This window comes from Podarcis liolepis (genome assembly GCF_965112155.1).
Source record: "Podarcis liolepis genome assembly, chromosome: 12".
Taxonomy (NCBI): domain Eukaryota; kingdom Metazoa; phylum Chordata; class Lepidosauria; order Squamata; family Lacertidae; genus Podarcis; species Podarcis liolepis.
The window spans coordinates 38,271,908-38,299,640 of NC_139563.1; the positions used below are offsets into that span (position 1 = coordinate 38,271,908).

Below are 27,733 nucleotides of genomic sequence, written 5' to 3' on the forward strand. Positions count from 1 at the left end.
CAGCATTTTAGCGCTGATTTCCCCTAATATACAATTTTTTTCTATGTAATGTTTCCCATTTTTGCAAACAAATTTTCCCAGGCATAATGCATTTTTGTATGCTATTTCCACTAACATACACATATTATATGCATGCTTAGCTGTAGAATATGCATTTTCGTATCCATCACTCAGCTAGAGCACTCCATTGCAAAATGTGAAGATTTTTTGAGAGATGACTGCGTTGAAGTTTGAGTACTGTTTCAGAAAGTGTGAATTAGATAATTTTCATCTTTACATGCCAAATGAACCAAATTCATCCCTCATCCCTTGCTGAGATGCAGTCCACAGACAAAATATTTTCGGAAACAGGTTAAATCAAATACAGTACAGGATTCCTACTTGTTTCCCTCTTTTCCCTGGTCTTCCAGTTGGACCTCTGTGTCCGGATGAACCAGATTCCCCCTTGGGGCCCATTTCTCCCTTAACGGGGATGGAAAGGACAAAGAGAAGAGCTTTAGCACAAATATATTGACTTGGTTATTATTTACAGCCCAGCCCTGGGCAGCTTCCCACCCGCCTGAGAAGGAAGAGCTTTGAAGGGGTGGACCAGGCAGCTGACAGCTTGCCGGATCTGTCCCTTCAAACGTAAAAATGGATCCAGTCAGCTTCCTGTCTTTCAAATCCACACCTCCTCAGGGAGCCCAGATGGAATTCAGCAAAGGGCTGAATCTGTCCCTAAGACATAGTTTCCCCCACACTTATTCACAGATCCAGGCAGCATAAACCTCATGCAGAATACATTTCACTTAGGAGTCTTGACAGTGCAATGTGTATGTTTTGAGGTGCCTCTGAGTGAAACGGGGCTTATCCCCTCATAAGTCTGCACAGAAAGTATATCAGAAAGTTAAGTCCGACTGAACTCAATGGGAGTTACTTTTGAGTAAATCTATGAAGGATTGCACTGTTTAAAGGCTTCCCAAATATTAATGCCAACATAAGCCAAGCAGGTGGACAGTCTGAGAATTTCTTGGTTCGTATAGACGTACCTTCTGCCCCAGCATTCCAGGGAAACCTATGTGTCCCTGCAAGAAAAATGTTGGGAAAGACACAAGTTAAATTGTTTTCTAATGAATCGCTTTGAGTTTCGTATAAACACAATAAGAAAGAATGCGAGTCACTGATTCAGTTTGATGTTGATGATGGTGGTTGCAATTAGAAAATAAAAACAAATCACCAGAAAAAACTATTACTTATGTGTTGTGTGTTTTTTTACCTTGCCCTTCCTTGCATAGAAGCCCAAGATGGATGCATACAATAAGCAAAAGATACAAACCATTTAAAACAAATGTATAAAGTACTATCAGTAAAATAATGTATTATTTTATAATGAGGTGTAGTGATTACCCTGTTAAAATGTGGGGTTTTGGGGGGGAGTGTTATTGGGTTGTTGTTTTTATTTTGATTATATATTTATGGTTTTATATTTTTGATTTTGTTCTGTGAACTGCCTTGAGACCTCCGAATATAAGGCGGTATATAAATTCAATTAAATAACAATAAAGTGTTGGACTAGGTAGGACCTTGGAGATCAGGGTTCGAATCACCACTTGGCCATGGAGCTCCCATTGGGCCTGTCACAGTCCCTAAACCAGCCCACCACACAGGATAAAATGGGGAGGAAGAGAAACACCTCGAGCTTCTCAGAGGAAAAGTACGGTATAAATGCAAGTAGTAAGTATCAGTAAGTAAATAAATAAATACAGCAAATGAATATATATATTTTTAAAAAATGATAAGTCATTTGGAAAATACTAGGCCATAGACCATTGCAGATATTTCTGACCAATTCTGACTTCACAGATAAGGGCTATAGTTCACCAGACCTTCAACCAAATAGATTTGTGTTATTGTCTTAGGAATGAGCATAGCTGATTGCGTACGGAAGTTAAACGAAGTCTGCATCTATAATCTCCATCCTCATACAACTATGCTATGAATGCAACCACAAATCAAGCTATGTTCAACACGAATTAGGTGTTCTATTAAGGTAATTTTACCTTGTCTCCTTTGCTGCCTTTGTCGCCCTTCTCTCCGGGAGTTCCCTGTGGAAAACCATACAGGAGATAATAGCTATAGAACACGGCGTTTCAAAAACCGATGTTTTCTTTCAGCACTGAATGTAGAATTAAACACAGAAGCCCATCAAAATGAAGTTGTTCAGTATACAGAACACTTGTTAGATTCTTGGTTCCCCCACAATTACCATCCTCAGTACACTCCAGGCGATGTAATGAACACGATGACTTTCAAGTTAAATGTCGTTTACTGATCTTCAGCTAGTGGGCTGTCACCTGAATTAAGCCAGTCTCTGAGCTAATGTAGCTTGTACCAACATTCAGCATGGGTACCCTTTGTTTGCTTTAAAACCCTTTCCAGACATTAATGTGTGGACAAATGACACACGCAGGCAGGGACAGCAAGCGCAGCAGGTACTAACCCCCAACCTGTGCTTTGACCCACTCCTTCCCTCCAGCCCTTTCCTGATTACAGAGAGCTGGCTGTGTGTCAAAACCTGAACAGGTACAAATTACAGGTATTTTCAGAAATGGAAATGTAGGTTGTGGGGGAGGCAGAGCCTTACGTCACATCCGCCTACGCCTTTTCTATGCATTAACAAATGAAATGAACTAAAGGGGATGAGAGGACAGGACAAAGAGAGAGAGCGGGAGGGGGGAGAACTGAGAGGAAAATAGAAGAAAGCAATGTACTGTATTCCCAGCACTTTGCCTGCTGACGTGTGCATGATTGTCCAGATGATTCCTGGCCAAATATGTAAACTTTCTCTTTTGCTGCTAAGCCTATCAGTGGCTATTAATCTGTGGCTGTATGAGAACATATAACCCATTTCTTGATACTATTCCTAATGGGTGGGGAATGCACATCATAAAGTGGCCTTAATTGGTTCTTCCAAACGGGAGCTCACCCCGTCGCGGGGATTCGAACCGTCAACTTTCTGATTGGCAAGTCCTAGGCTCTGTGGTTTAACCCACAGCGCCACCCGCGTCCCTTGAACCTGTTATTACTAACATACCAAAGCACCACATTTTGGGGGGCCTGAGGAACATAGGTCGCAATGCTTTTCAGGAATTAACTAAGAGTTCTTTGCATGACGAACCTTTTCTCCTCTGCTTCCAGGGTAACCCTAGAAGAAGATAAAAGGGCAGGTATTTACATGCTTGCTATTGATTACATCATAGTAACATATGGACTTTAAAATCAGGCTGGAAAAGCAATCCGTAATAAGTTGCAGCAACATTTTCCTTTGCAGCCGTTGGAAGAAAATCACAAATATGAGCATTTAAGCCTCAGCCTGGAGGCAGACATGAGAAACAAATAAATCTGGTACAGAAAGCATGCTAGCCTTGTTAGAAATTGCTTTGGAAATTAAAACAGCAGCAGAAAGCCATTATAATTCTCAGTATAATAATATAATTGAAAGCAGTCTCTGTGGTAAAATGCCTTAAGCCATATTCTTCAGCTGTTTCTTCTTATCTAGCAAAGGCAAGTCTCTCTCTGGTGTTTACTTTGACTGCACTTCAGCTTAGACCCAACTCTTTTGTAGCAACTCCCATGGACATTTAAGATTTTTTAAAAAGAAATTATAGCTGCAATTGCATAATGTAAATACCTAGGCCACTTAGTGGTTTTTATTGATTAAGTGGTTTACCATTTGTCAAGCAATTAAATAAATAAATCAACATTAAAGAGATATAGCCTCAATATGTATCTGTTTTGGATACAAATGATGCTTAAACAAAGGTTCTTTTCTCTTTTTAAATCGCCTTTGGCTATAGACAGTACTCTAGTTTTGTCACTTTGTAATCAATTCATCTTCTGCTAAACATGAAGTTGCTAATGTCTTATGCCTATGCACTTTTAGTATGATAATATAGAGGGATTTCATGGTCCTGCTCCCACCGCAAGACATCCAATGCACAGGAAAATAATCCAAGTTGTGTTGCACAAGCACAATTCACAATTTGGCACGGCGCCTATAAATTAATGTGGGATGTTTCGCAGGATTGTGATTTGTGGCTATGCCCCAGATGACTAGTACTCCATCAGTACAGCCCATCCATCAAAACAAGAAGATAAAGCAATCTCCTTTAGCAAATATTCCAGCTGCTTCGGAACCACTAACCATTTTTAAATGTCAAATGTTGTTTTGAAAAGCCAAAACAAAAACCAGCACCCTAGACATAAAAGTTGGGTGCAGCAGAAAGGGGAGTCCACTCATCCTATTCTTGGACCAAGGTTACACACACCATCTAATACGTGAGGGTGGCAGGAGGAACGTGGGGGGGGGGGAATTATAACTGTCTGGATTTGGATACAGGTAGGTAGCCGTGTTGGTCTGCTGTAGTCGAAGCAAAGTAAAAAAATTCCTTCCAGTAGCACCTTAGAGACCAACTAAATTTGTTATTGGTAGGAGCTTCTTCAGATACTTCTGATACCTGCTGTGGTGATCACACAGGGTCACCGGACGTTTCACCATCTATTGATCCCTGTGCCACCACTTTATTTCTCGCTGCCCCCACCCAGGCCCTACCTGGTAAAATACTGAGTCCAGGCAGGGTTAAGTTGGAACATAAACTTCTGTTTATTTATTGCAGTTTAACAAGCGTGTGGTTTCATAAGCGCTATCTGTCAAATAAATCATGGGGTGCCTATCCAGACCTATAACTTCCACTACCTGCTCTCACTCTCTAAACCACCTCTCAGATATTTACTTGTCTTCCTAGCTCCTAACTGTTCCTGACTTGGCTTATTTCGCTACACTAATTCAACCCTCCCACAGACTCTTTCCCAATTCACATCCACTCCAACCACCCAACTCCCAACAAACTCCCCCCATTGCCCCTTCCAGAGCTGGTTTTACAGTCCCTCTGACTCCAACCCCCCCCCCCGGGTTCTGATTGGTTAACCTGTTTAACTATTTCACCTCCAGCACTCTCATATGTTAACATCACACCTGCATGCACACAAAAGCTCATACCAATAACAAACTTAGGTGGTCTCTAAGGTGCTGCTGGAAGGACTTTTTTTATTTTGTTTGGATTTGGATAATGGTACTAATACAAATATAGTGTACAACAGTGCTATTTTTTCTAGAGAAAAAGGTGCTGGAACTCACCATGAACACCTCCCTTGTTCTCTTATAAATGACAATGGTGCCCACCTGAGAGGTGCCGGAACTCAGTTCCAGCTGAAATGAAAAGCCCTGAGGTCTTGAGACCCATGTTACATGGGTTTTGCTTTCAAATTACTTCCCCCCCCCCTTTATATTAGATTGTAGTAAGGTATTTGATTAAGAATAAAGCAGAAAACCAGCATGCTGACAAAACCTTTTGATTTTTCATTATTGCTATGGGGAAATCCTGTCTTTTCCTATTATTCCTTCTTCCCACGGACATTGCTGCTATCTTCAAACGATATACACAAGCACTTTGTTAGCAAGGAAGCAGCTGTAAGCAGCCAGATGGGGACGACATAGCAGCTGGGTGAAACAAACCTTAAAGCCCGTTGGTCCTCTTGTACCTGGCAATCCCATCAAACCCAAATCTCCCTTTTCACCCTAGAGAGGTCAATAAAAAGAAGTTATTCATTGTGGCTGCAGAAAGGTGTCAGTAACTGGAACGCAGACTGTTCTGGTTCGGAATCAGAGAGAGCGGAAACAGACCACAGTCCTATGATTCCTCAAGCAGCAATACAACACGAAGTTTCATACAGCTAATTCAGACTAAATTGTAAAGAAATGTGTTGTCTCTTAATATCATCTCCTGCAACAGATGGTCATTTAACAGCACTACAATGAGACCCGCAAGCAACTGCACAACACTTCTGGCTCAATCTATATTGCTACTGTAGGGGAATGTCTGCTTTGCTGCCCTTCTTAAATTATTCGTGTTATTAAACTGCGGCCCCTTTCTCCTGCTCCATAGTGAACTGAACAATGAGAAGGAGATCCATTTAAGAAAGCAGCAAGGGGGGTAGAGACTGTTGCTCACTCCCAGCCTCAGACCCTGCGGTCCCAAGGTACTTGGGGTTTTCCCAGAGCATCCCAACACCTATTGCATTCAGGTGCCCCAGGCAGCTGCCTGTACTGCCTCTTGGATTGGGCCAACTTAGTCTCTCTGATTTACAGTATCAGCTGCTGAAGTCCACTTGGGCTGTCAGTTTTGGCTACCGGTCTACCTAGTTTCGCTTGCAAAATGTGAATATATGGGGGGGGGTGTACACCTGAAAACGTTGGCAGCATTAAGATAAATTCAGCAGTGTAAATAAGTTTTGATGGATGCAATAATAAAATACTGAATGGTTTAGTTTTTTTGTAAAATATGCATGGATTGATGGTATGCCAAATGAACCATGGAAAGAGAAGAAGGAAGTCATTGATATTTTATTTTTATTTTTATTTTTTTTATAAGATATTTATTGCAATTTTCTTAAGCAACAAGCAAACCACCAAACATATAAAATACCATCACCACAGAAAAGTCAGGATAAGGTTAAGAAAGATAAACAAAGAGTAAAAGAAAAATAGGTATAAAATACAGTTGTTAAACAGTCGTATTTTCATGATCTTAAGACTTCCTCGCATCTCCCTTCTCTGCGTTCTCAGTCAGATAGTTATAGACAGCAATTTATTACCTTATTTCAATTCTTAACTTTTCTCAAATATTATGTCCCAAATTTTAAATAACTTTATCATAAGCTGAACTGCTTCATTTAAACATAATATTATTTTAAACTTCTTCATTCCAATACGTCACACTTAATTTCATATTATCATAGAGCCTGATTACTGCTGCCCTGTTACTTTCAAGCGTGCATTCTCCTAACATTCATACAAAGTCATTGATATTTTAAGGATGTTTAAATGAGTATTTTAAATTGTAAAACAGAAAATGTAATAAAAATTATATATATATATATTTAAAAAACAAAATGTGTTCTGGTAGTCATTTGTGTCTGCAAACAGGTTTGCAGAAATCTCTCTAGCCATGTACGTTTTCACTGTCCAGTGAACATCCGAAAAATGAGGAAGCAGGTGATTTGGGGGTGGGGAGCATCATCGTCGTCATCATCAAATCTAGTAGGCTAAGTGTTTGTTAAGATAATATAGGAGCCAACTCCAGAGGGCTGTGGGTGCTTCTGCACCCGCAATAATATTATTTGTCGGGGCCGGGCACCCACAAAGGCAATGAGAAAAGCCGACAGGCAGCAGCAGTGCTGCATCCGAGAGAGAAACAGTTCCTCCGCCCTCCACAGCCAGCGAGCAAGACACCCTTTTGGTGGGGGGTGGGCCTTGAATGCATGGTGGAAAAGGGTGCCTCACTGGCTGAGGAGAGAAGGAAGAGGAGTCGCTGCCACTGGCTGCCAAAGCACAGACATGGGATGTCACACACACACACACACACACACACACCTGCATGTAGTTGAGGGACATCGCACGTACTATGTGCAGGCGTGTGTGTGTGATGTTTCATGTCCACGTTATGGCACTCCTGTAGCCAAGTGATGGGGAAGAGAGTTATCAGGAATAAACGAAGAATTTGGGGAAGTGGCATGGTAAGAGAAGGCAGGGGAACTAAGGAGAAATGTCCATAGCAAATGATGGCTATGAGACATCATTCTCTCTCTCTCACACACACACATACAGAGAGAGAGAGAGAGAGAGAGAGAGAGAGAGAGAGAGAGAGAGAATATTATCACCCCATGGATACCACTATGGTCCATTCTGCCATCTTCTCGTACTCTAAACTCCCACTATCATTCTGTGGTACATTTTCCTGCACATGCTCAGAACTAAAGATGGCTTCACATTCCAGTACAGTGGTACCTCGGGCTACATACGCTTCAGGTTACATACGCTTCAGGTTACAGACTCCACTAACCCAGAAATAGTACCTCGGGTTAAGAACTTTGCTTCAGGATGGGAACAGAAATCGTGCTCCAGCAGCACAGCAGCAGCAGCAGAAGGCCCCATTAGCTAAAGTGGTGCTTCAGGTTAAGAACAGTTTCAGGTTAAGAACGGACCTCCGGACAGAATTAAGTACTAAACCCATGGTACCACTGTACTGCTCAAGAAACATGTGCAGCATTCAAATCCGGATTGAGTAACCATGTACCTCTGCCTGACCTCAGGAAACCTGTTTTTCTGAGCTGGAAGTCTTCCTCTCCATTGCATTGGGGTCCGAAAACCATATGCCTTTAGAAACCTAGGGACGCTTAATTGTTTACAAGCTCACTCTACCGCAAGTAGGCTGCATTCAACAAGATGGATTTAACTTAATTTGCATTACAGGTTTGACCACATTAGTAAATGGTGCCTTAATCCTACCTTCGGTCCTATTGGGCCAGGCCATCCAATAGGTCCTGGAAGTCCAGGGACACCTGGGGGACCTGGTCTGCCCTTCAAAAAAAGAGGCCGGGGATGGGGGGAAGGAAGTAAAAAGAGAAAAAAATCAGATGCAATAACATCAACATTGGTAGCAGTAATGTCTGAATACCGTATTGGCCCAAATATAAGCCGCACCCGCAAATAAGCCACATCTTTAAAATTGGAGGGGGGGGGACAATACCTGGGCTGCTTCCTGGGGGGGGGGAGCCGTGCCGCTTTGCTGGGTGCATAAAGGTTGCGAATATAAGGTGCACTTTAACTTTCCACAGTCAGAATTTGGAAAAAAAAAGTGTGGCTTATATTCGGGCCAATACGGTATAACAAAGCCTCTTCAAATGACAATAAGGCACCCAGCCACACCCTTGGAAGTTCTTCCTGACCACAGAACATTAAATGTGATAGTGTTGGGACATGATTGCTCATTTTGGGCTGTGGTCCCATTTGTTGCATGTATACCGGCCAGCATCCATCTAGCTTATGACACCGGTAGAGTAATTAACAGAATGGGTCAGTTGCTACATAGCATGTGCTGCTGGCACCTGGGGTAGGTGGGCACTCCGGGGTGGTCCATGCACACAGAGAGGGAAGAGGCGTGGAGGGTGAGCAGAGCCCATGCTCAGCCCCTGCCACCAACGCCCCACCTCCTGGAGCAAAGCAGGGCTGTGTTGCGCCCCTGACCTGACACTCACGCTGCCCTGCCAGCCCCACTCTGCTCTGCGATGCCACAGGGCTGTGTGAGGAGGACACAACAGGCATTCGCCCTTCCTGTTCAGCGCGCATGCCTGTTGCGCCCTCCTCATGCAGCCCTGCAGCGTCGCAAAGCCACTTCCGACTTCGGGAGGAGATGATGTTGCGGGCTTCACGCCCTCAACACGAGCGCGGAGGCTGGCTTCCAGTCCCCGCGTGATCAGGGGAATCCTGGGACCGCATCATACCCTGAGCCAGCCAATCAGCTGGCTTGGGGTGTGTGGCTTGCCTCATTTAAGGCAAGCACAGCCCCGGGATCTCCCTCTTTGGTCCCGGTCACCTGCTGAGGTTTCCCACCCACCCGCCCTTTAAGGTTCCCGTCTGACCTTGCTATGGACCTCGGTTGGTCGCCGTTGAGGGGCCTGGTAGGAATTTCTTCCACTTGGCAAATTGGCACCGGCCATTTGGTTTTTTGCCTACCTGGTAGCAAAACGTCACAACTTTGGTTTTGGCGGCTAGGCATTGGTGGGGGTATTGTTATGTGGTGGGGGGGAGGAGCGCCATCACCTCCCCCAAATATTGAAGGGTAGTCCGGTAAAGGATTCCAGGGGGCGTGGCCTCGTCCGAAGCCTATGGAGGCCAGGGCCTAAAGCGCGCCCCCGAGCGGTGACCCCGGGGGAGTCCCTAGTTGATGTGCATCAGCAGGGCTCCCCCTGCTGGTGTTAACCCTTCCCGGTCTTCAAGCAATCAGGCTGAAGCCGGATAGGACCAATGCCTAAGCCAATGCAAGTGGTGGCCAGTTTTAGCCCATTAATCTAAAATAATGGTGTCATGTGTCTTTATTTCTACTGGTGGGAGGCGGGAACTCGCCACGCAAAGCAGGGCAGGCCTGGCAGGGCAGTGGGAGTGCAATCCAGGAACACAGCGGCACAGGGCTGACAGAGCCCGGAGGAGCAAAATGCACACACCCCCGTGCGCCCAGGGCCACTGCCCCTCTGGTCTTCCCCAAGCAACACCACTAGGTGAACCTGGTACTGTGGTCAGCTGAGTAGCATTAGTTCCAACAGCCTGTTGCATTTCAATTCCAAAAAATATCTTACAATGTGTGGGGATTTTTTTGCAGGCAAGTGGGATCGACTGATGAGTTATGACAGTGATTGTAAAAAATATTCTGTTTAAACAACATGAAGCAGAAGGAGATGGGAAGCAGGACCACTCTGTGGGCAGTGCTGGGAAGCCAGTTCCATCAGGCTCCTCCTCTGCCTCAGCTCACTTGCCAGCAGCTATTCCATCAGGCTGCAGAAGAGGGAGAGAGATGTGTCACAGAGCCAGTCAACTGACTCTGCTAAGCCAAACACCTTCAGATACCTCCATTCCTCAACTGTTACCTGGCAGCAACAATTCTATGTGACTGCAGAGGAGGAAGAGGCGGGGAACTAAGAGCTCCATTTGGCCCCTCTTCTCCTCAAACTCTTTCCATTGCAGTTGGCCTGACATGGAAAAATCTCTTTTAACACGTGAATGGGCACAATGCTGTACAAGGGTGTTATGCGATTTGTCTCATACCTTCCTTCCTGGCCTGCCAATCTCACCCTGTAAGATAAAGTAATGCATCAGTAGGAGACACAAACAACCCACGAATATGGGAGAAGGTAGAAAACAGGTCACAAGTAGCATACGATAATCTTTTGTGCCAGGCTAAAGACAACTGGGGGGGAAGGCAAGAGAAACCACAAACACATTTATTTGTTTGTTTTCACTGCATTTCAATCACCCTTTTATGGTGGTATACATGGTTCTCCACCCTCCTCATTTAAGCCTCACAACAGCCCTGCATAGCTGGGAAATTCCATTATTCCAAATAGGATTCCTCACAAGAAAAGGGAAAAGTTGACAGCTATAACAGCCCTGTGAGGTAGACTAGGCCGAGAGTCAGTGAGCTTCACCCAGTGAGCTTCATGGCCAAGTGAAGATTAGAAGGCTGGTATCCCAGGGAACCCCTAACCACTGCAACACACTGCCATGGGGATAGATGTGCAGTTTTGTTTCGTGGTAAACTTTAGAGGTGGAGCACAATAGTTTCTGGCTTGTGGGGATTGCTGGCATGTACATTTATTGGCCTGTCTAAATAGGCGCATCCTGCTTTTCATAGCCTAAGCCTTCACAAAGCAGATAACGAGACAATGAGATATTGCAAATTCCGCTTTGAAACGAGAAGCTACTAAAAACATAGCATTATTAGTCATCGTAAACTCAGACATTACAGGTCTGGAATCAGCAGGCATGGCAGCATGGGGCAAATTCCAGGATGCTCAGGTCCTAGAGGGCACACCAGGGCTGATGCCAGCATCCCTTTAGGAATTTTTAACTCCCCCCCCCAACTATATATAAATGCTGCTTAAAAAAGTGAAATATACTCAGAGTCGAGTGTGAATTTCATGCTCTTTATTCAGCTTGTAGTAGCAATGAATGAATCTTTCCCCAAAACGTCTAGCTATATATATATTATTTACACAATGGGCCCCGCGTGATTGGCTAATTCTGGGCTGCTCCTGCAGGCCAATCAGGTTACGGATTCACTTCATCCAGGAGCCTGATTGGCTGTTCCTGCAGGCCAACCAGATTGCTGATTCGCTTCATCCAGGAGCCTGATTGGCTGCTCCTGCAGGCCAATCAGGTCGCTGATTCACTTCCACTAGGAGCTGGATTGGGTGGCTCCTGTGGACCAATCAGACTGCTGTTTTCTGGATCCTATTGTTCTAGGATTCAGCTCAGTACATAACAAAAAGATTCAAGCAAAGCATCTTAATTTTCCCAGAATGCCTCTGGGGGTGACTGCAGCAGCTGCTTCATCTGCTTTTCTTATGCTAAACTGCCCATCACTACCTCAGCCTCTGGTACACTAGCTGGGGGATGCCACTAGGGTGTCGCTTGGTGGGACCTTGCCTCAAACCTGATACCAGTCCTGGTAATTAATCTACAGGTCCGAAATTACCTTACATCTAATGCATATACCTCCAAAGGCTCACCAATTATCACAGTTCAAAAACCAACCCTGGCACTTACTTTTTCCCCCTTTGGTCCCTTCACGCCAGGAACGCCTTGCGGGCCCTAAAAATAAAAAAAGAGAAGAAATGGGACGTTCAACGTTGCTGATAACACTCCTCGTTTGTTCTTCTGCTCGCCTCAGCGTCTTTCGCCTGTCAGGTATGACAAAGTAATCAGAAGGCTTCCTACTTTTTTTGTTGCCAAGGATCTCTACCATGTTTCAGCCTCTTCAGTCCATCTCAGATCAGGACCGAAGTTCTCACACAAAGCTCAGTTCATGAGGGTTCACATCTGTCAGTCTCTACTGTCTAGCTGGATTAAATTTTCAGCTGCGCGCACTACAGTTCCATTTAGGCAGGAGATAATGAGGCGCAGCGATGGGTCAGGTGATGAGGGGTGGAAGGATATAATGGAAAAGCAATCATGGAGTTTGGAAGAAAAGTCGTTCCATATTAGGAAAGAAGGTGTGAGAGTAATCAAAAATGCGATTCCATCCATCTGACCTGATACAGTCCTAGGAATTGTAGTTTTATGCTCTAATTTTAACTCTGAAATTTCTTCTGGATTCTCTATATTCTTTTGTCTTCTCTATATTATTGAATACTGGATGATATTTAATATCCCAATCTTGGCTTTGAATTAAATAAAGCTATTCTGTGAGCTATTCCGAAAAAAACGGTCTCCTGCGAAAAGACTGGGAGAGTGAGAATTTTCTCATCATTCTTTTACGTCACACTGAAAGGATTCAAGTGGAAGCAACATAATGCACCTTGCCATTAATGAGCCTTGGTTTATTTATCATTACTAATCCAGAAGTCACTTGTAATGCATATTTAAATGAGGTACCATACTGCACAGGGGGTGAGGAATCCCAGCTGCCGTTATGTTCTAACCTGCCACAGTATTGAAGAATGAAGGCCTTCTCAACTGTATGGAAAGAGCAGAGACTGAGGAACCTGTCTAAAGAATCTGAATTGGTGTGTTCTGAAAGGAGGTACTAACCTGTGGCCCAGGAGGTCCTGGAGGGCACAGAGATTCTACACATGGAGACTGTATTATCTGAAGCTCTTGACATAGGTTTTTCAGGTTCAGAGACAACATCTAAGAAGTTTTAAAAAGGGAGAGAGATCACTAAATGCCACAGCAGAAGAGTAAACCTTTGATCAAGGACACATTTTGTAAACACTCTCTTGCAAGGCTGAACTAGATTTTCTTCATCTGCACTTCTCCATCTTCCATACAGTACTGTTGCAAAAGGAGTACTAGTACTTCAGTACAGTGGTACCTCGGGTTAAATACTTAATTCGTTCCAGAGGTCCGTTTTTAACCTGAAACTGTTCTTAACCTGAAGCACCACTTTAGCTAATGGGGCCTCCTGCTGCCGCCGCACCGCCGGAGCACGATTTCTGTTCTCATCCTGAGGTAAAGTTCTTAACCCGAGGAACTATTTCTGGGTTAGTGGAGTCCGTAACCTGAAGCGTATGTAACCCGAGGTACCACTGTACTAGTCTTTCCAGTACTATATGGCCCATCCTCCTCAGCCCAAGTAATACACAAGGCTATTTTGTTCCTAGCTCAATTTGCAAGTAGCAGATGCTACCAGAAATAGCTTCTCCTAATAATTCATACTGCATGAGAGTGCAACACAGACTGCATGACTAAAAGAAGCCAAATTCTGCTCCTTGGCAAAGCCAGTGGGGAAGAAGTTGTATTAGATGGTGGATAAACACAGAAACTAAATCAAATTATTCCATCTATCAAATAGCAATTATAGGACGTATAATTATATATATATATATATAAAAAACAAGAAAGGACACAAGACCTAGATTTTATTCCCCCTCACAAGTTATTGTTTGCTGAACTGCTAGTGTTTGCTCATCGAGAAGACTGCATACAAATCCAGCTGTGCTATATAATTATTTTTTGTACTGCAGCTGAAATGTACACAGCAGAAAATCCTATGCTCCATGCCTTTAGGATTCCCTCTTGATGGCTACACAAAATTACATCCATTACTCCATCTCTCATTTCCAACAGCAGCTTAGGACCCTCTCGAAACATGTACCGAAAGGTGGGAGAAAACCACAGTATTATCATTCTCTCAGTTGGTAAGAGTTCAAATGTTTTTGGGTGGGGTAAATGGCAGAGCAGTTGGATGGAAATTCTATGGTATCCCAAGCTATGGCTGCTCACGTGGGAGACCTGCCTTTTTCTCTCCTCCCTTCCAGAGCTGGTGTAGTTTCAGGAACATCAGGGTAAAATTGGGACTTTAGGTTCTGTGGATTCAAGGCTACCCCCTCCCCTCCATTGGTGGAACACCTATGGAGTTTTTTTGCGGGTGCACTGGAGGTCTCTGATGGCCTAAGTGCGACCCCACTTAATAATAATAATAATAATATATATATTTTACACAGAAAACTACAGGCTTTAAATCCCTCTTGCAAGTTAATGGAGATGGGTTTTTTGAATACGAGTGAAGTCATTGAATCAGTGGCTGCAAAAATAGAAGAAAGGATGAAGATCAGAATTGCTGTATTTGGATTATATATGAGATTATATGCAGGATTTAGGAATAATTATCTCCGGATGATCAGAACACGGGAAGTCACTGAATTTGTTGAATTTGGAATGTATAATTAGCTGTATAAATTGTATTATGATTTGGCATGATAATAATGTGGCCCATATTGGAGTTGTTAAAGAAAAATTACACACACACAGACACACACACACACACTGTAATTTATTTATTTATACCACCACCCATCTGGCTAGGTTTCCTGAGCCACTCTGGGCGGCTCCCAACAGAATATTAAAAACATGATAAAACATTAACTAAACAGGGTTGCCTTCAGATGTCTTCTAAAAGTCAGATATTTGTTTATTTCCTTGACATCTGATGGGAGGGCGTTTCACAGGGCGGGCGCCACTGCCAAGAAGGCCCTCTGCTTGGTTCCCTGTAGCTTCACTTTCTGCAGTGAGGGAACCACCAGAAGGTCCTTGGAACTGGACCTCAGTGTCCGGGCAGAATGATGGGAGTGGAGACGCTCCTTCAGGTACACTGGGCTGAGGCCATTAAGGGCTTTAAAGGTCAGCGCCAACACTTTGAGTTGTGCTCAGAAATGTACTGGAAGCCAATGGAGGTCTTTCAGGACCGGTGTTAAATAGTCTGGGTGGCCAAACCCAGACTTCCACCTCCCTCTTCACTCCAGCAATGGCACGTACTCCACATTCAACAACCCCTCGGCAGCCAGCTTTTGAGTTGCATCTTAATTTGCTTTATTTCACATTATGTACCCTTGGCACAAAGTTCAATGATGCTGTCTGACTTGAAATTCTCAGCTTCTTTATACAGATTTTACGAAGAACGGCATTACTTCATTTACTGGACTTCTTCCCAATACGTATGCTCTAAATTTCGACCTAGCAGTTACAGCGAGAGTGACTGATTGAGTGAGTGGTATATAAGGGGGAGAGAGAGAGAGAGATAGATTGATTTTGTACAATTCTTTGTCATCTGCCTTCACCTGCAGTAAAATGACAAGTGACTGCCAGGAAATTACACAACAGGGTTGCGGCTCTTGAGGTATTAAAACTAATATCATATAAGGGAATGGGGAAAATTCCAATAGGTAACTGTGCAAAATATATCAGGAGCTGGACTGTCTCACAGAACATTTTGTCAAGAAACAGGGTCACCTTGGTATTCCAATAATTGGAGATCCATGTGCCAACAGAATTTGAGTCTATGTCATCCCCCCACCCCATACATTAGAAGCCTAATGACCAACACAAATGCTATATTGTGTGACATGTTAGGTATGTTAGGTCAAACTTGTACTGTGTACTGAAAGTTGTTGAGGGAAGGTAGGGTTACGAGGGTAGGAAGCCTCATAAATCACAAGAAGCTTTTATAATATATGGCGGCTACATGTACACATGTATACATGACATGAAGCATATTTTTTGACCCACCTCCGACCCTCAAACCTGTACCTTCTACATTTGCGGCACAATCTTATCTATAGATGTCAAAGAGATAAATTATTCTATGACATACGAAGGCAGCCCTGTTTGGGGAAGTTTTTAATACAGTGGTACCTCGGGTTACAAACGCTTCAGGTTACATGCGCTTCAGGTTACAGACTCCGGTAACCCAGAAATATTACCTCTGGTTAAGAACTTTGCTTCAGGATGAGAACAGAAATCGTGCTCCGGCGGCGCGGCAGCAGCAGGAGGCCTCATTACCTAAAGTGGTGCTTCAGGTTAAGAATGGACCTCCAGAACAAATTAAGTACAGTGGTACCTCAGGTTAAGTACTTAATTCGTTCCGGAGGTCCGTACTTAACCTGAAACTGTTCTTAACCTGAAGCACCACTTTAGCTAATGGGGCCTCCTGCTGCTGCCGCGCCGCCGGAGCACAATTTCTGTTCTCATCCTGAAGCAAAGTTCTTAACCTGAAGCACTATTTCTGGGTTAGCGGAGTCTGTAACCTGAAGCGTATGTAACCTGAAGCGTATGTAACCTGAAGCGTATGTAACCTGAGGTACCACTGTACTTAACCCGAGGTACCACTGTATTTGATGTTATGTTGTGTTCTTTTATATTATGTTGGAAGACGCCCAGAGTGGTTGGCACAACCCAGTCAGATGGGTAGGGTACAATAAATAAATAAATTGATTGGTTGATTGATTGAGATTGATTGATTGATAATGACACTCACTGGGTGATGATAGGGCATCAGCACCAGTGGCTGTAAGTACAGCATTAGTGTGAAACAAGAAGCCTGGCTACGGGTGGAAGGATCTATCAGCTTTGGTTTTTTCAGTTCTCTCAGTTTTCCATTCTTTAAATTGGCTCTCCACATTTCTGTAGCAATTTGCAAATTTTCTTTTTGAAAATCCTCATAAACATTCATCCATATTTTAGTTTGAGTTTCTCCAATAAACACATGTCTGTATGCAGCTTTGACTAGTATACACATTTTTTTTTGCAAGCAAGTTATCCTCATATAATGCACTTTCATTATTTTCACTAAAATATTCATTTTTATGCATAATTTTCACTAATATATGCATTTTTGTAAACACAGCTTGCCTAGAGAACTGCATCGCCTCAAAATACCATCCAAGGTCATGTCGTTGCCTACAAATGTGTTTGGTGGGTTTTTAGTTGGTTCTGTTGTAAAAATCAACAACACTTAGGTATGTAAAAATCATCAACATCCATGAGTATCCGTGCCTTGGATCCATGTTTTTGGAGGTGCTGGCAAGCACTGGATCTATAGAGTTTGTTGTGAAATCTACATCATAACTTTTTGAGCACCCTGTGTAAAATCATATCAGTTAAAGAGGATCCATTTTGCCCACTCCATGGAAAAGCAAAGTCTCTTTCTCTCTTTGTGTTTCTGTGCATGTGTGAACACACTCTGTCTTTTTAGTTCAGGGATCAGCAAACTTTTTCAGCAGGGGGCCAATCCACTGTCCCTCAGACCTTGTGGGCGGGCCGGACTATATTTTGAAAAAAAATAATGAAGAAATTCCTATACCCCACAAATAACCCAGAGATGCATTTTAAATAAAAGCGCAAATTCTACTCATGTAAAAACACCAGGCAGGCCCCACAAATAACCCAGAGGTGCATTTTACATAAAAGGACACATTCTACTCATGTGAAAACACGCTGATTCACAGACCGTCCGCAGACCGGATTTAGAAGGCAAGTGGGCCGGATTCGGCCCCTGGGCCCTAGTTTGCCTACCCATGTTCTAGTTGTCTGGGGCAGGGGGTGTGTGTGTGAAGGCAGCCAGTGGGAATGTTATCCATGTTTTCTCAGAATTCCAGATGTGCCCACAAGCAACCCCAGACCATTGAACAGATTGCATTTTGCGCCTCTGATACATTACATCTCTGGTCACCAAGAGTTATGTCACTTTCTGTGGCAGGGCAGTTTCTTGGAATTGCTTACAGGAAATAAAAACTTGAAGCCATACTTACAGAATTCCATCCCTGCCTGAAGTGTGGTGGAGGAAATAATGGCGGAGGCGGTGGAGGAGGAGGAGGAAGGGCAAGAAACGAGCACACTCTGTTGTTATTAACCTGCTTCTTCTGGTTCAAGCAAGGGAAGGCTGTTGGGGGGAAAAATACTTGTCTATTAATTACAGGCTAAGTATTAATTACGATTCTTTAAAGAATGAAAAAGGCGGCTCGAGCACAATAAAATTCAGCATGTTTGCACCACCGAAATGCACTCCCACCACTCAAGGTTTTGCCAACTATGGCAGCTAAGAAATCCTCCAGTGACAGTCCACAATATTTTGCTACCTGAAAAGGTAAAAGGTAAAGGACCCCTGGACGGTTAAGTCCAGTCAAAGGGGTTGCAGCGCTCAACTCGTTTTCAGGCCGAAGGAGCCGGCGCTTGTCCACAGACAGCTTTCTGGGTCATGTGGCCAGCATGACTAAACTGCTACTGGTGCATGGAGGACCGTGACAAGTGCCAGAGCGCATGGAAACGCCGTTTACCTCCCCGCCGCAGTGGTACCTATTTATCTACTTGCACTGGCATGCTTTCAAACTGCTAGGTTGGCAGGAGCTGGGACAGAGCAACAGGAGCTCACCCTGTCACGGGGATTCGAACCACCAACTTTCTGATCGGCAAGCCCTGAACGCAAATGGCGCCCTCTCTGCTACAGCCAAGTCTTGCTGCGCTGCTCCTGAGATCCACAGGACCATAATCTTGACCCTATCATTGCTGGCTTCCAGACAGGAAGCATAAACAGTTTTGCCCCAGCTTGCTGTCTCTTTGCCTAAGATGATAGTAGGTGATCTCCAACGAAGTCACACTCAGACCAGACCCCTTAAATCAACATAAGCTTGTCGATTAAATGGGTCAACTGTGAGTATGACAAACATTGGCTATCACCCACATTTTGTGAAATTCCTCTTGTTGTTTTACATTGTTGCTTAGTATTGTTTACTAGTTTCAATTGTGTTTCTTGAAAGCCCCCTGGAATATATTTTATACAGAAAGGCAAAACATAGATTAAATGAATTACAACACTTCTGGAATATTTGCTGTGATGGTATGTGGTTTTTTTAATACTTCTTAACAGCAACAACGCTGTCATCAATACAGACCAGAGTTACTAAGGGCATCTCCAGACAACCTGAATTGCTTCCACAAAGTTTACATGCAGGTTAGATTATATCTAATCTTTACCAAGCATTTGTTCTGATTTGTTTGTGGGGACGTTATACAATGATGACCATTCATTCTGAATCCACCTTGATTTCCTTGTGTAGTATTTATACATCTTTCTGCATTCATCCCACACTTTTCCATGCATTCTTCCAGCATTTTAAAGGTAAAGGGACCCCTGAACGTTAGGTCCAGTCGTAGCCGACTCTGGGGTTGCGGTGCTCATCTCGCTTTATTGGCTGAGGGAGCCAGCGTACAGCTTCCGGGTCATGTGGCCAACATGACTAAGCCGCTTCTGGTGAACCAGAGCAGCACACGGAAATGCCGTTTACCTTCCTGCCGGAGCAGTACCTATTTATCTACTTGCACTTTGACATGCTTTCGAACTGCTAGGTTGGCAGGAGCAGGGACCGAGCAACGGGAGCTCACCCCATCGCGGGGATTCGAACCGCCGACCTTCTGATCGGCAAGTCCTAGGCTCTGTGGTTTAACCTACAGCGCCACCCGCGTCCCATTCCAGCACTTTACTAACCACAAAAAGTATGTGGATATGGTGGAGAGATAAGGAGACTTTGTTGTGCCAAAGCAACTGAGTGCTTCAAAATCCACTTTATTTGCTTAAACCCAGATTTCCATTATACACTTGAATCCCTCCCACAAAATAGTGACAGATTGCACACACACACACACACACACACACACACACACACACACTGTTGAAAAGAAATGTGTTATGGTTTTGTCATGCATGCCTACTACCCAGGCCCACTTGTTGTTGTTTTCAATTATAGCCAGAATGTAGGACCAGGATTTTTGGCCTCTGTGCAGAGCTGCAGTTTCGGTGAGCCCGTGGCAATAAAGCATCAATGAAAAATTGTTTCAACTCTTCCACCTGTTCAGAGAAACCCCGGCAACCTTTCCAAGCTGAAATTCAGTGCAGTCACAAGACAAATGAGTAACTGCTATTAAAAGGCCAACGTATAATATAACTGCTATGATCATGTACTCAGTAGCATCTGTGCTTCCCTATGGCTCAGTATCAATTCCAGGAGTTCCCTGACAAGAAATGCTGCCTTTATCTCAGATGCTGCCCTACTGTTCTCTCACAGACTATGCAGAAGCAGGGCCCGATTTAGGTCTGATGAGGCCCTAAGCTACTGAAGGTAATGGGGCCCTTTATATGTCCAGCTCTCCTTTGTCCACAACAAATTGTCGCTGTGTTTTTTTGTGTTGAATATATGCTATATGGTAATTTATGGACCTGTGGGTTAAACCACAGAGCCTAGGACTTGCCAATCAGAAGGTCGGCGGTTCGAATCCCCGTGAGGGGTGAGCTCCCATTGCTCGGTCCCTGCTCCTGCCCACCTAGCAGTTCGAAAGCACATCAAAGTGCAAGTAGATAAATAGGTACCGCTCCGGTGGGAAGGTAAACAGCGTTTCTGTGCGCTGCTCTGGTTAGCCAGAAGCGGTTTAGTCATGCTGGCCACAAGACCCGGAAGCTTTACACCGGCTCCCTCGGCCAGTAAAGCGAGATGAGCACTGCAACCCCGCGAGATGAGTCAGCCACGACTGGACCTAATGGTTAGGGGTCCCTTTAACTTTTAATTTATGGACTTAATAGGTCCATACACAACACAAGACACTGTTGCTGTATGTAGGGTTTATTTCATTTTTTTTATATCTTATATTTTGGAAATGTACATCGTTTTTTTGTCCTTCACATTTTTGCCAAGAGAGTGGGGCCCTAAGCTATAGCTTGTTTAGCTTATACTTAAATCCGGCACTGTGCCGAACCATGGTCTTTTCTTGCTGGATGGGCCTAAGGGTGAATGGGGTCTATAGCTGGGCAACTTTGCTGTAGCAGCTACAGTGCAGCTCTTACAGTACTATCTGCAGTATTACACTAGTGGCCAAAACTGTGGAAACCTTTTGGAAAAAGTGTGTTTCCTTTTTGAATATTGCAGAGCATACACAGACTTTCTGGAAGTATCTGGTTGCAAGCTGACTGGATGAACAAGAACAACTTGGTTACTTAGAGGTTTATTATTTACAGCAGGCTCACAAGTTACTATATACAAGATACAGAATCAATAATCCAGGTGTTTTGCCGCTCATCATCGGAACACTTGACCACAGCAGTCACGAGTTGTGCCGTCTGCTTCTTTTTGCCATACTTTATTACAACAGCAGTCATAAAGAAGAAATGTGAAACACATAGGGGGGAAAATGAGATATACAAAAATTCTCAGCATGTCAGTTAATACTTAGCTGGATAATCTTTAGCTTTAATTATGGCCTTACAATGCCTTCTCATGGAGTGAACCAATTTTTTTTCTTCTGCAGCTGTAATAATGTGAAACCAAGATTGAATTATTGCCTCTATTAATTGGGTTTTATTGCTGGGTTGCTTCTGACTAACAAGTTTCTTTAGTTACCTCAATTAGTTTCTTTAGTTTCCACATTTTTGGCCACTAGTGTATATCGATATACTTGAGAAATTGGTTTTCAAATAAATAGCTTTAAAAAAAAAGATAAGGTAAAGGACAATTTTGGCCACTAGTGTATATCAATATACTTGAAAAATAGGTTTTCAAATAAACAGCTTTTAAAAAAAAATAAAGTGAAAAGGCCAAAGGATAAAGTGAAAGAGGTCATCTCTACCCTTCCTGAGGCCTTTATGACAAGGCCAAAACTGCTAGACAAAGTGAGACAGCCAAGTCAGCAGCCAGTAAGTAATAGCAAATTGTCCATTCATTCATTCATTCATTCTCTCTCTCTCTCTCTCTCTCTCTCTCTCTCTCTCTCTCTCTCCCTCCCTCCCTCCCTCCCTCCCTCTCTCCATAAATATACATACTATACCAACACAAACAACATGCTATCCCTACCTCCCATTAGAAACCTGGACATTCGCTTGCCCTCTTGTGCCTCAATTCGCCTCAACATCAGTGAGCATGCATTGATGACAACACCACAAGCACATGTTGATCAGGTGTGGCATAAAGACATCCCCACCCTGTCAATGTGCCCTGGTGTGAACATAAACAGAAACAAATCTCGTACCAATGAAGTCCTGCTGATGTGAGTAGCTGGGGGAAAGGCAACAGGAATATCCAACAACTTAACATTACCAACTTAGAGCCCAGTGAACACATCCTTTGTTGTTGTTGTTGTTTAGTTGTGTCTGACTCTTCGTGACCCCATGGACCAGAGCACGCCAGGCACTCCTGTCTTCCACTGCCTCCCGCAGTTTGGTCAAACTCATGCTGGTAGCTTCGAGAACACTGTCCAACCATCTCGTCCTCTGTCGTCCCCTTCTCCTTGTGCCCTCCATCTTTCCCAACATCTGGGTCTTTTCCAGGGAGTCTTCTCTTCTCATGAGGTGGCCAAAGTCTTGGAGCCTCAGCTTCAGGATCTGTCCTTCCAGTGAGCACTCAGGGCTGATGTCCTTAAGAATGGATAGGTTTGATCTTCTTGCAGTCCATGGGACTCTCAAGAGTCTCCTTCAGCACCATAATTCAAAAGCATCAATTCTTCGGCGATCAGCCTTCTTTATGGTCCAGCTCTCACTTCCATACATCACTACTGGGAAAACCATAGCTTTAACTATACGGACCTTTGTTAGCAAGGTGATGTCTCTGCTTTTTAAGATGCTGTCTAGGTTTGTCATTGCTTTCCTCCCAAGAAGCAGGCGTCTTTTAATTTTGTGACTGCTGTCACCATCTGCAGTGATCATGGAGCCTATAAAGTAAAATCTCTCACTGCCTCCATTTCTTCCCCTTCTATTTGCCAGGAGGTGATGGGCCCAGTGGCCATGATCTTCGTTTTTTTGATGTTGAGCTTCGGACCATATTTTGTGCTCTCCTCTTTCACCCTCATTAAAAGGTTCTTTAGTTCCTCCTCACTTTTTGCCATCAAGAACACACCCGTACCTTTCTAAAACTACCTCTGTTTGCAATAATTCTTTAAATATCCAAGCAAAGGTTTCCACTCCTCCTTAAAGTCTGCCTCTTCCAAATGTGAGATTTCCTTGACAGAGAGCGCACTAGAGACTTTGGGTATCTTTGTCATGTATGGTTGTATTCAGGGTGGATTTGATTTAAATCAAATCGATATAAATCATGATTTAAATCACTAGTCAGTAAGACTTGATTTAATTTTTTTTTTACACAGAAAGACTCATTCTTGCTGGTATAACCTTAATATTTACAACCAGATGGTTGGTTTCATTTTTGGAATAATAAATTTCCGGTGTAGTTTTAACAGTTATATCAAAAATTACTGATTTGGTTATACTATTAAAAATACACAGACCAATAGTTATGAAATTATTATGAGGTTTAATAAGTTAACTGTTTCTATTTGGACAACTTTTCTGCTGTACTTCATTGGAAGGAGAAAAGTAATCATTTCCTTAATAACAATTTAAACAATTTATTGAACTAAAACAATAACATTATAGCATATGTATCCATGTTTGTTAACTGATGTTAAACAATTAAAAAAAAACAACTTAGACTGAGTTTGAGCTCACATGAAAAGCGTAAAACAAATCCTTATTTCCTGATGAATAGGCTTTGGACTATAATGTGACTTAAATAGAAAACTATCTTTAGAAAGATTTTTCCTCCAAAAGCATTTTATTTTAAAAAAATCTATTTAAATAAAAAATCTGATTTTTTCAAATAAAAAAAAATCATTGATTTTTATCCACCCTGGTTGTATTTAAAAATCAGCAGGTAGCATTACATGACCCCACCAGCCTGTACACAGCCAGGCAGCATTGGTCCAGTCCCTCAAAACCAGTCCAGTCCCTCAAAATCCTAAACCAAATTTTAAAAATGTCTACTTCACCACTGTTCTGGCGAATCCTCTTGACATTCAGCCTGGGCAACCCACATTAAGCCCCCTGTCACCATGCAAAATGTCCTAAATTGCTCGATCGCATCTCTTGTAATCATTTTACATAACAGGATAACATGGATCATAGCACCATGTACCACAGGATTAAAAATAACGCATATGAAGAAACCATCAAGGTACAGTACCGTAATGATTATATTTTTAGAAAGAGATGCTCCCCAGATAAAATATATTAAAAGGCTCGTCTGTGCATGTTCACACCTCAGGACCTGTTGTTTTGCGCCCAACTGCTGCTAACTGCTACATAACCATGTGGAAGCACAGACTCGCAGTCATGTGTTTGATCTTGCAATATATAACACCCAGAAACATTTCCTCTAAAAGCGATGATTCAGCAGCAGCAAAAAATCCACTTGGCCGGAGCTGAGAGGATCATTTCCAGGAACAGCCTGGCCATATCCTGCCAGAGAGGTGGAGTCGGGTGAAAGGTACGAAAATTATACTTTGCAAGTTTGCACATTTCTTTTCCAGAGCAAGACCGAAATGCCCCTTCTTTACAGTGACATCCCATGCAAAGCAACAACTCGGTTGCTCCCATATTGTTTTCTTCTGATCACTTAGTTACCGCCATGCCGTGGCCGAAGCCTCTTTGTTTGTGACATAGGTTGCCATGGGGAGACATTAGGGGACAATAATAAAAAGGCCCCTAAGGCCACTGGTTTTCAATTATATCTGGAAAATAGCTGAGAGTATTTTTGTAACGATGGGAAAGACAAGTCATCATTCAGGAATGGTGTGGCCGTTTCGTACGATGAGGCTTACCCTAGGCTTACCCTTGGCAAGCGCAGTGTTTAAACTAGTGTCTTCCAAAAGGAAGCTTCCTTTAGTTGCCAGATAGAAATAATTATCTGGGACTCAAGGCTCATGCCAATGAAAGACACAAGTGAGTATTAAAGTATACTAGAAATCACACTAAAATAAACAGAGTCTCCCCTCCTGCTGAGTGACAGCTACTACAAAACATCAAACATTTATCAGATGATAAGCCCAAATACAGTGGTACCTCTGGTTACGTAATTAATTCATTCCAGAGGTCCGTTCTTAACCTGAAACTGTTCTTAACCTGAAGCACCACTTTAGCTAATGGGGCCTCCTGCTGACACCACACAATTTCTGTTCTCATCCTGAAGCAAAGTTCTTAACCCGAGATACTATTTCTGGGTTAGCAGAGTCTGTAACCTGAAGCATATGTAACCCGAGGTACCACAGTACACATAAAACAATAAGTATCCTAATTAAGATGTTATGAAATACTTGACAAATGGAAGAGAATCAGAATTGCGCCTGCTGGTCTTATCCTGACACCAGACAAGGTCTGCCACCATGATCCTTCTCTGCACTCCATGAGATGAGTTGATGCACTTTCAAAGGCCTCAAAAGGATTGCTGTCTACCCCAAATTCAATGAATAGGAAAACAAAAAACCTGTTGTGACATAAATCACAGAGCATTGGTCGTCAACCCCCTTTTTAAAAACAGAAGCCACATTTTGAATTGAGTTATTCCAGATGGACCACGGGCTTCACCCAGCGACTAAGGGTCAAAAACTAGACGTGATGTTAATGGTGTGTTTGCAATTAATGTGCATGGTTTTTGCTATGTAAATAACAGCTGCAGGGAAATCTGAGCAGCCTCAGGACTCTTTCTCACCCTCCCCTAAAAATCACCTCTGTGGTCTAAACCAGAGCCTCTTGGGCTTGCCGATCGGAAAGTCAGTGGTTTGAATCCCTGTGATGGAGTGAGCTCCCATTGCTCTGTCCCAGCTCCTGCCAACCTAGCAGTTCAAGAGCATGCCAGTGCAAGTAGATAAATAGGTACTGCTGCAGTGGGAAGGTAAACGGCATTTCCGTGCACTCTGGTTTCCGTCACGGTGTTCTGTTTCACCAAAGTGGTTTAGTCATGCTGCTCACATGACCTGGAAAGCTGTCTGTGGACAAACAGTGGCTTCCTCGGTCTGAAAGCGAGATGGTCACCGCAACCCCAGTCGCCTTTGACTGGACGTAACCATCCAGGGGTCCTTTACCTTTATATTTTTACCGTTTGCATTTCAAGGGAAGCCTCCACTGAAAATAATGGGAGCATCCGTTAAAATGCAGATAGCAACCTATGAGATGATGTGTCTGTGTGTGTGCGAGCATGTGTGTGTAGAGAAAGAGTGCGGCAGGAAGAGTTAAACTTCTCTATCTCACTGCTTCTTCGCTGCTGCTACGGGTACCATGGTTAGTCCTGTTGAGCCTCTTGTGGAACTGTGAGATGCCCAGAGCCATTGACATGATCACCCCTGAGAGCCCTTGACATCCTTGTAGAGCACATACATTGCCTTGGTACTCTGGTGACCCATATGAAATGAAACAGGAGGGTTCACGGCTAGCACACAGGTGGCCCTAACCTGACCTAACGCATAGGAGGTTGCATTACCACACCTTCTCTTCTCAGAGCAATAGAACCAATTTCCCTGTGTCACTTGCACAGGAGAAACTGGGCGAGTCACATAATAAAGAGGAATAATCTATCCTGCTGATCACAGTGGGCAGGAGAAGATGGCAAAGAGCCATTTGTCTATGTCTATGTGGGGGATACTTGGGAATTGGATTTATGCTGGGGGCTGAGTGGGAAACATCTTGAAGCTGGGTTCAACCTCAGGGCTATTAGTTGTCCATCCTTACCATCGCCAAATCCCCGTTTCTCCAAAGTTTGCAATGCAGTTCTTCTGTCTCTTGCCTGTTGCAACGTTCACGCAAGTTTTGTGAATGAACACCAAATGGGAGGATGCGGTTGGCCGAAACAACTGTTTTACATAGCTGGTGCAAATATCAATGTCTTCCAAGAAAGCCCTATTAGATCACTATTTTCAGTCTGCTGCATTTGTTCTGGATTTATTTTCACTGTGTTTCTAATGACACGTGTTTTCGTTGTTTTGAATTATCATATCTCCATAAAGATCTATTAATTCACAATGCAGCAAAGGGAAACTTAAATCATTGTAGCACTGTCATCCTATTGCAGTTTTAAAAGTCCCCAGATTATTATTATTATTTTAAAAAGCACACAATCCTATAAGAACAATGCTAGAAACCTAAAGCAGGGATGCAGACCCTTCTTCAGCCTGAGGGCTATATTCTCTCATGGGCAAGAGCCACAACAGATTATTCTTTGGTGTGACCAGAGGCACAAATGGCCAGAGACACCGTGAGCTGGAGGAATTGATGTGACTCTTAGCTTTGTACAACACAATAAGCTACACAAAACACAGAGGTTTCTATGTACACACCTCCACGCAGGCAAACAAGAGGCACAATCTCCATCCAGCCAAGCAAACACACTTGAGAGCAGGACTACTGAGAGGTCTGGCGTGTGGAAAAGGTGATGTGGTCTGGAGACAGGCCTGAGGGTAGGGACACATTCGGTCTCCTAGGCCTGGCATTCCACCTAA

The 27,733-nt window shown here is 43.5% G+C and overlaps 1 protein-coding gene across 2 annotated transcripts in view; it reads right to left on the reverse strand.

The window, feature by feature from the left end:
- The window catches only part of COLQ (collagen like tail subunit of asymmetric acetylcholinesterase), a 41,024-nt gene that overhangs the window by 12,100 nt on the left and 1,191 nt on the right, over window positions 1-27,733 (reverse strand). For both annotated transcript variants that reach the window (XM_083468399.1, XM_083468398.1), the window contains exons 2-11: window positions 18,181-18,311; window positions 13,184-13,282; window positions 12,200-12,244; window positions 10,700-10,726; window positions 8,387-8,458; window positions 5,555-5,617; window positions 3,158-3,184; window positions 2,040-2,084; window positions 1,029-1,064; window positions 382-462 (exon numbers count right to left, since the gene is read on the reverse strand). In XM_083468399.1, coding sequence (XP_083324525.1) covers window positions 382-462; window positions 1,029-1,064; window positions 2,040-2,084; window positions 3,158-3,184; window positions 5,555-5,617; window positions 8,387-8,458; window positions 10,700-10,726; window positions 12,200-12,244; window positions 13,184-13,282; window positions 18,181-18,311 — 626 coding nt within the window. The remainder of the gene's footprint in view (window positions 1-381; window positions 463-1,028; window positions 1,065-2,039; window positions 2,085-3,157; window positions 3,185-5,554; window positions 5,618-8,386; window positions 8,459-10,699; window positions 10,727-12,199; window positions 12,245-13,183; window positions 13,283-18,180; window positions 18,312-27,733) is intronic.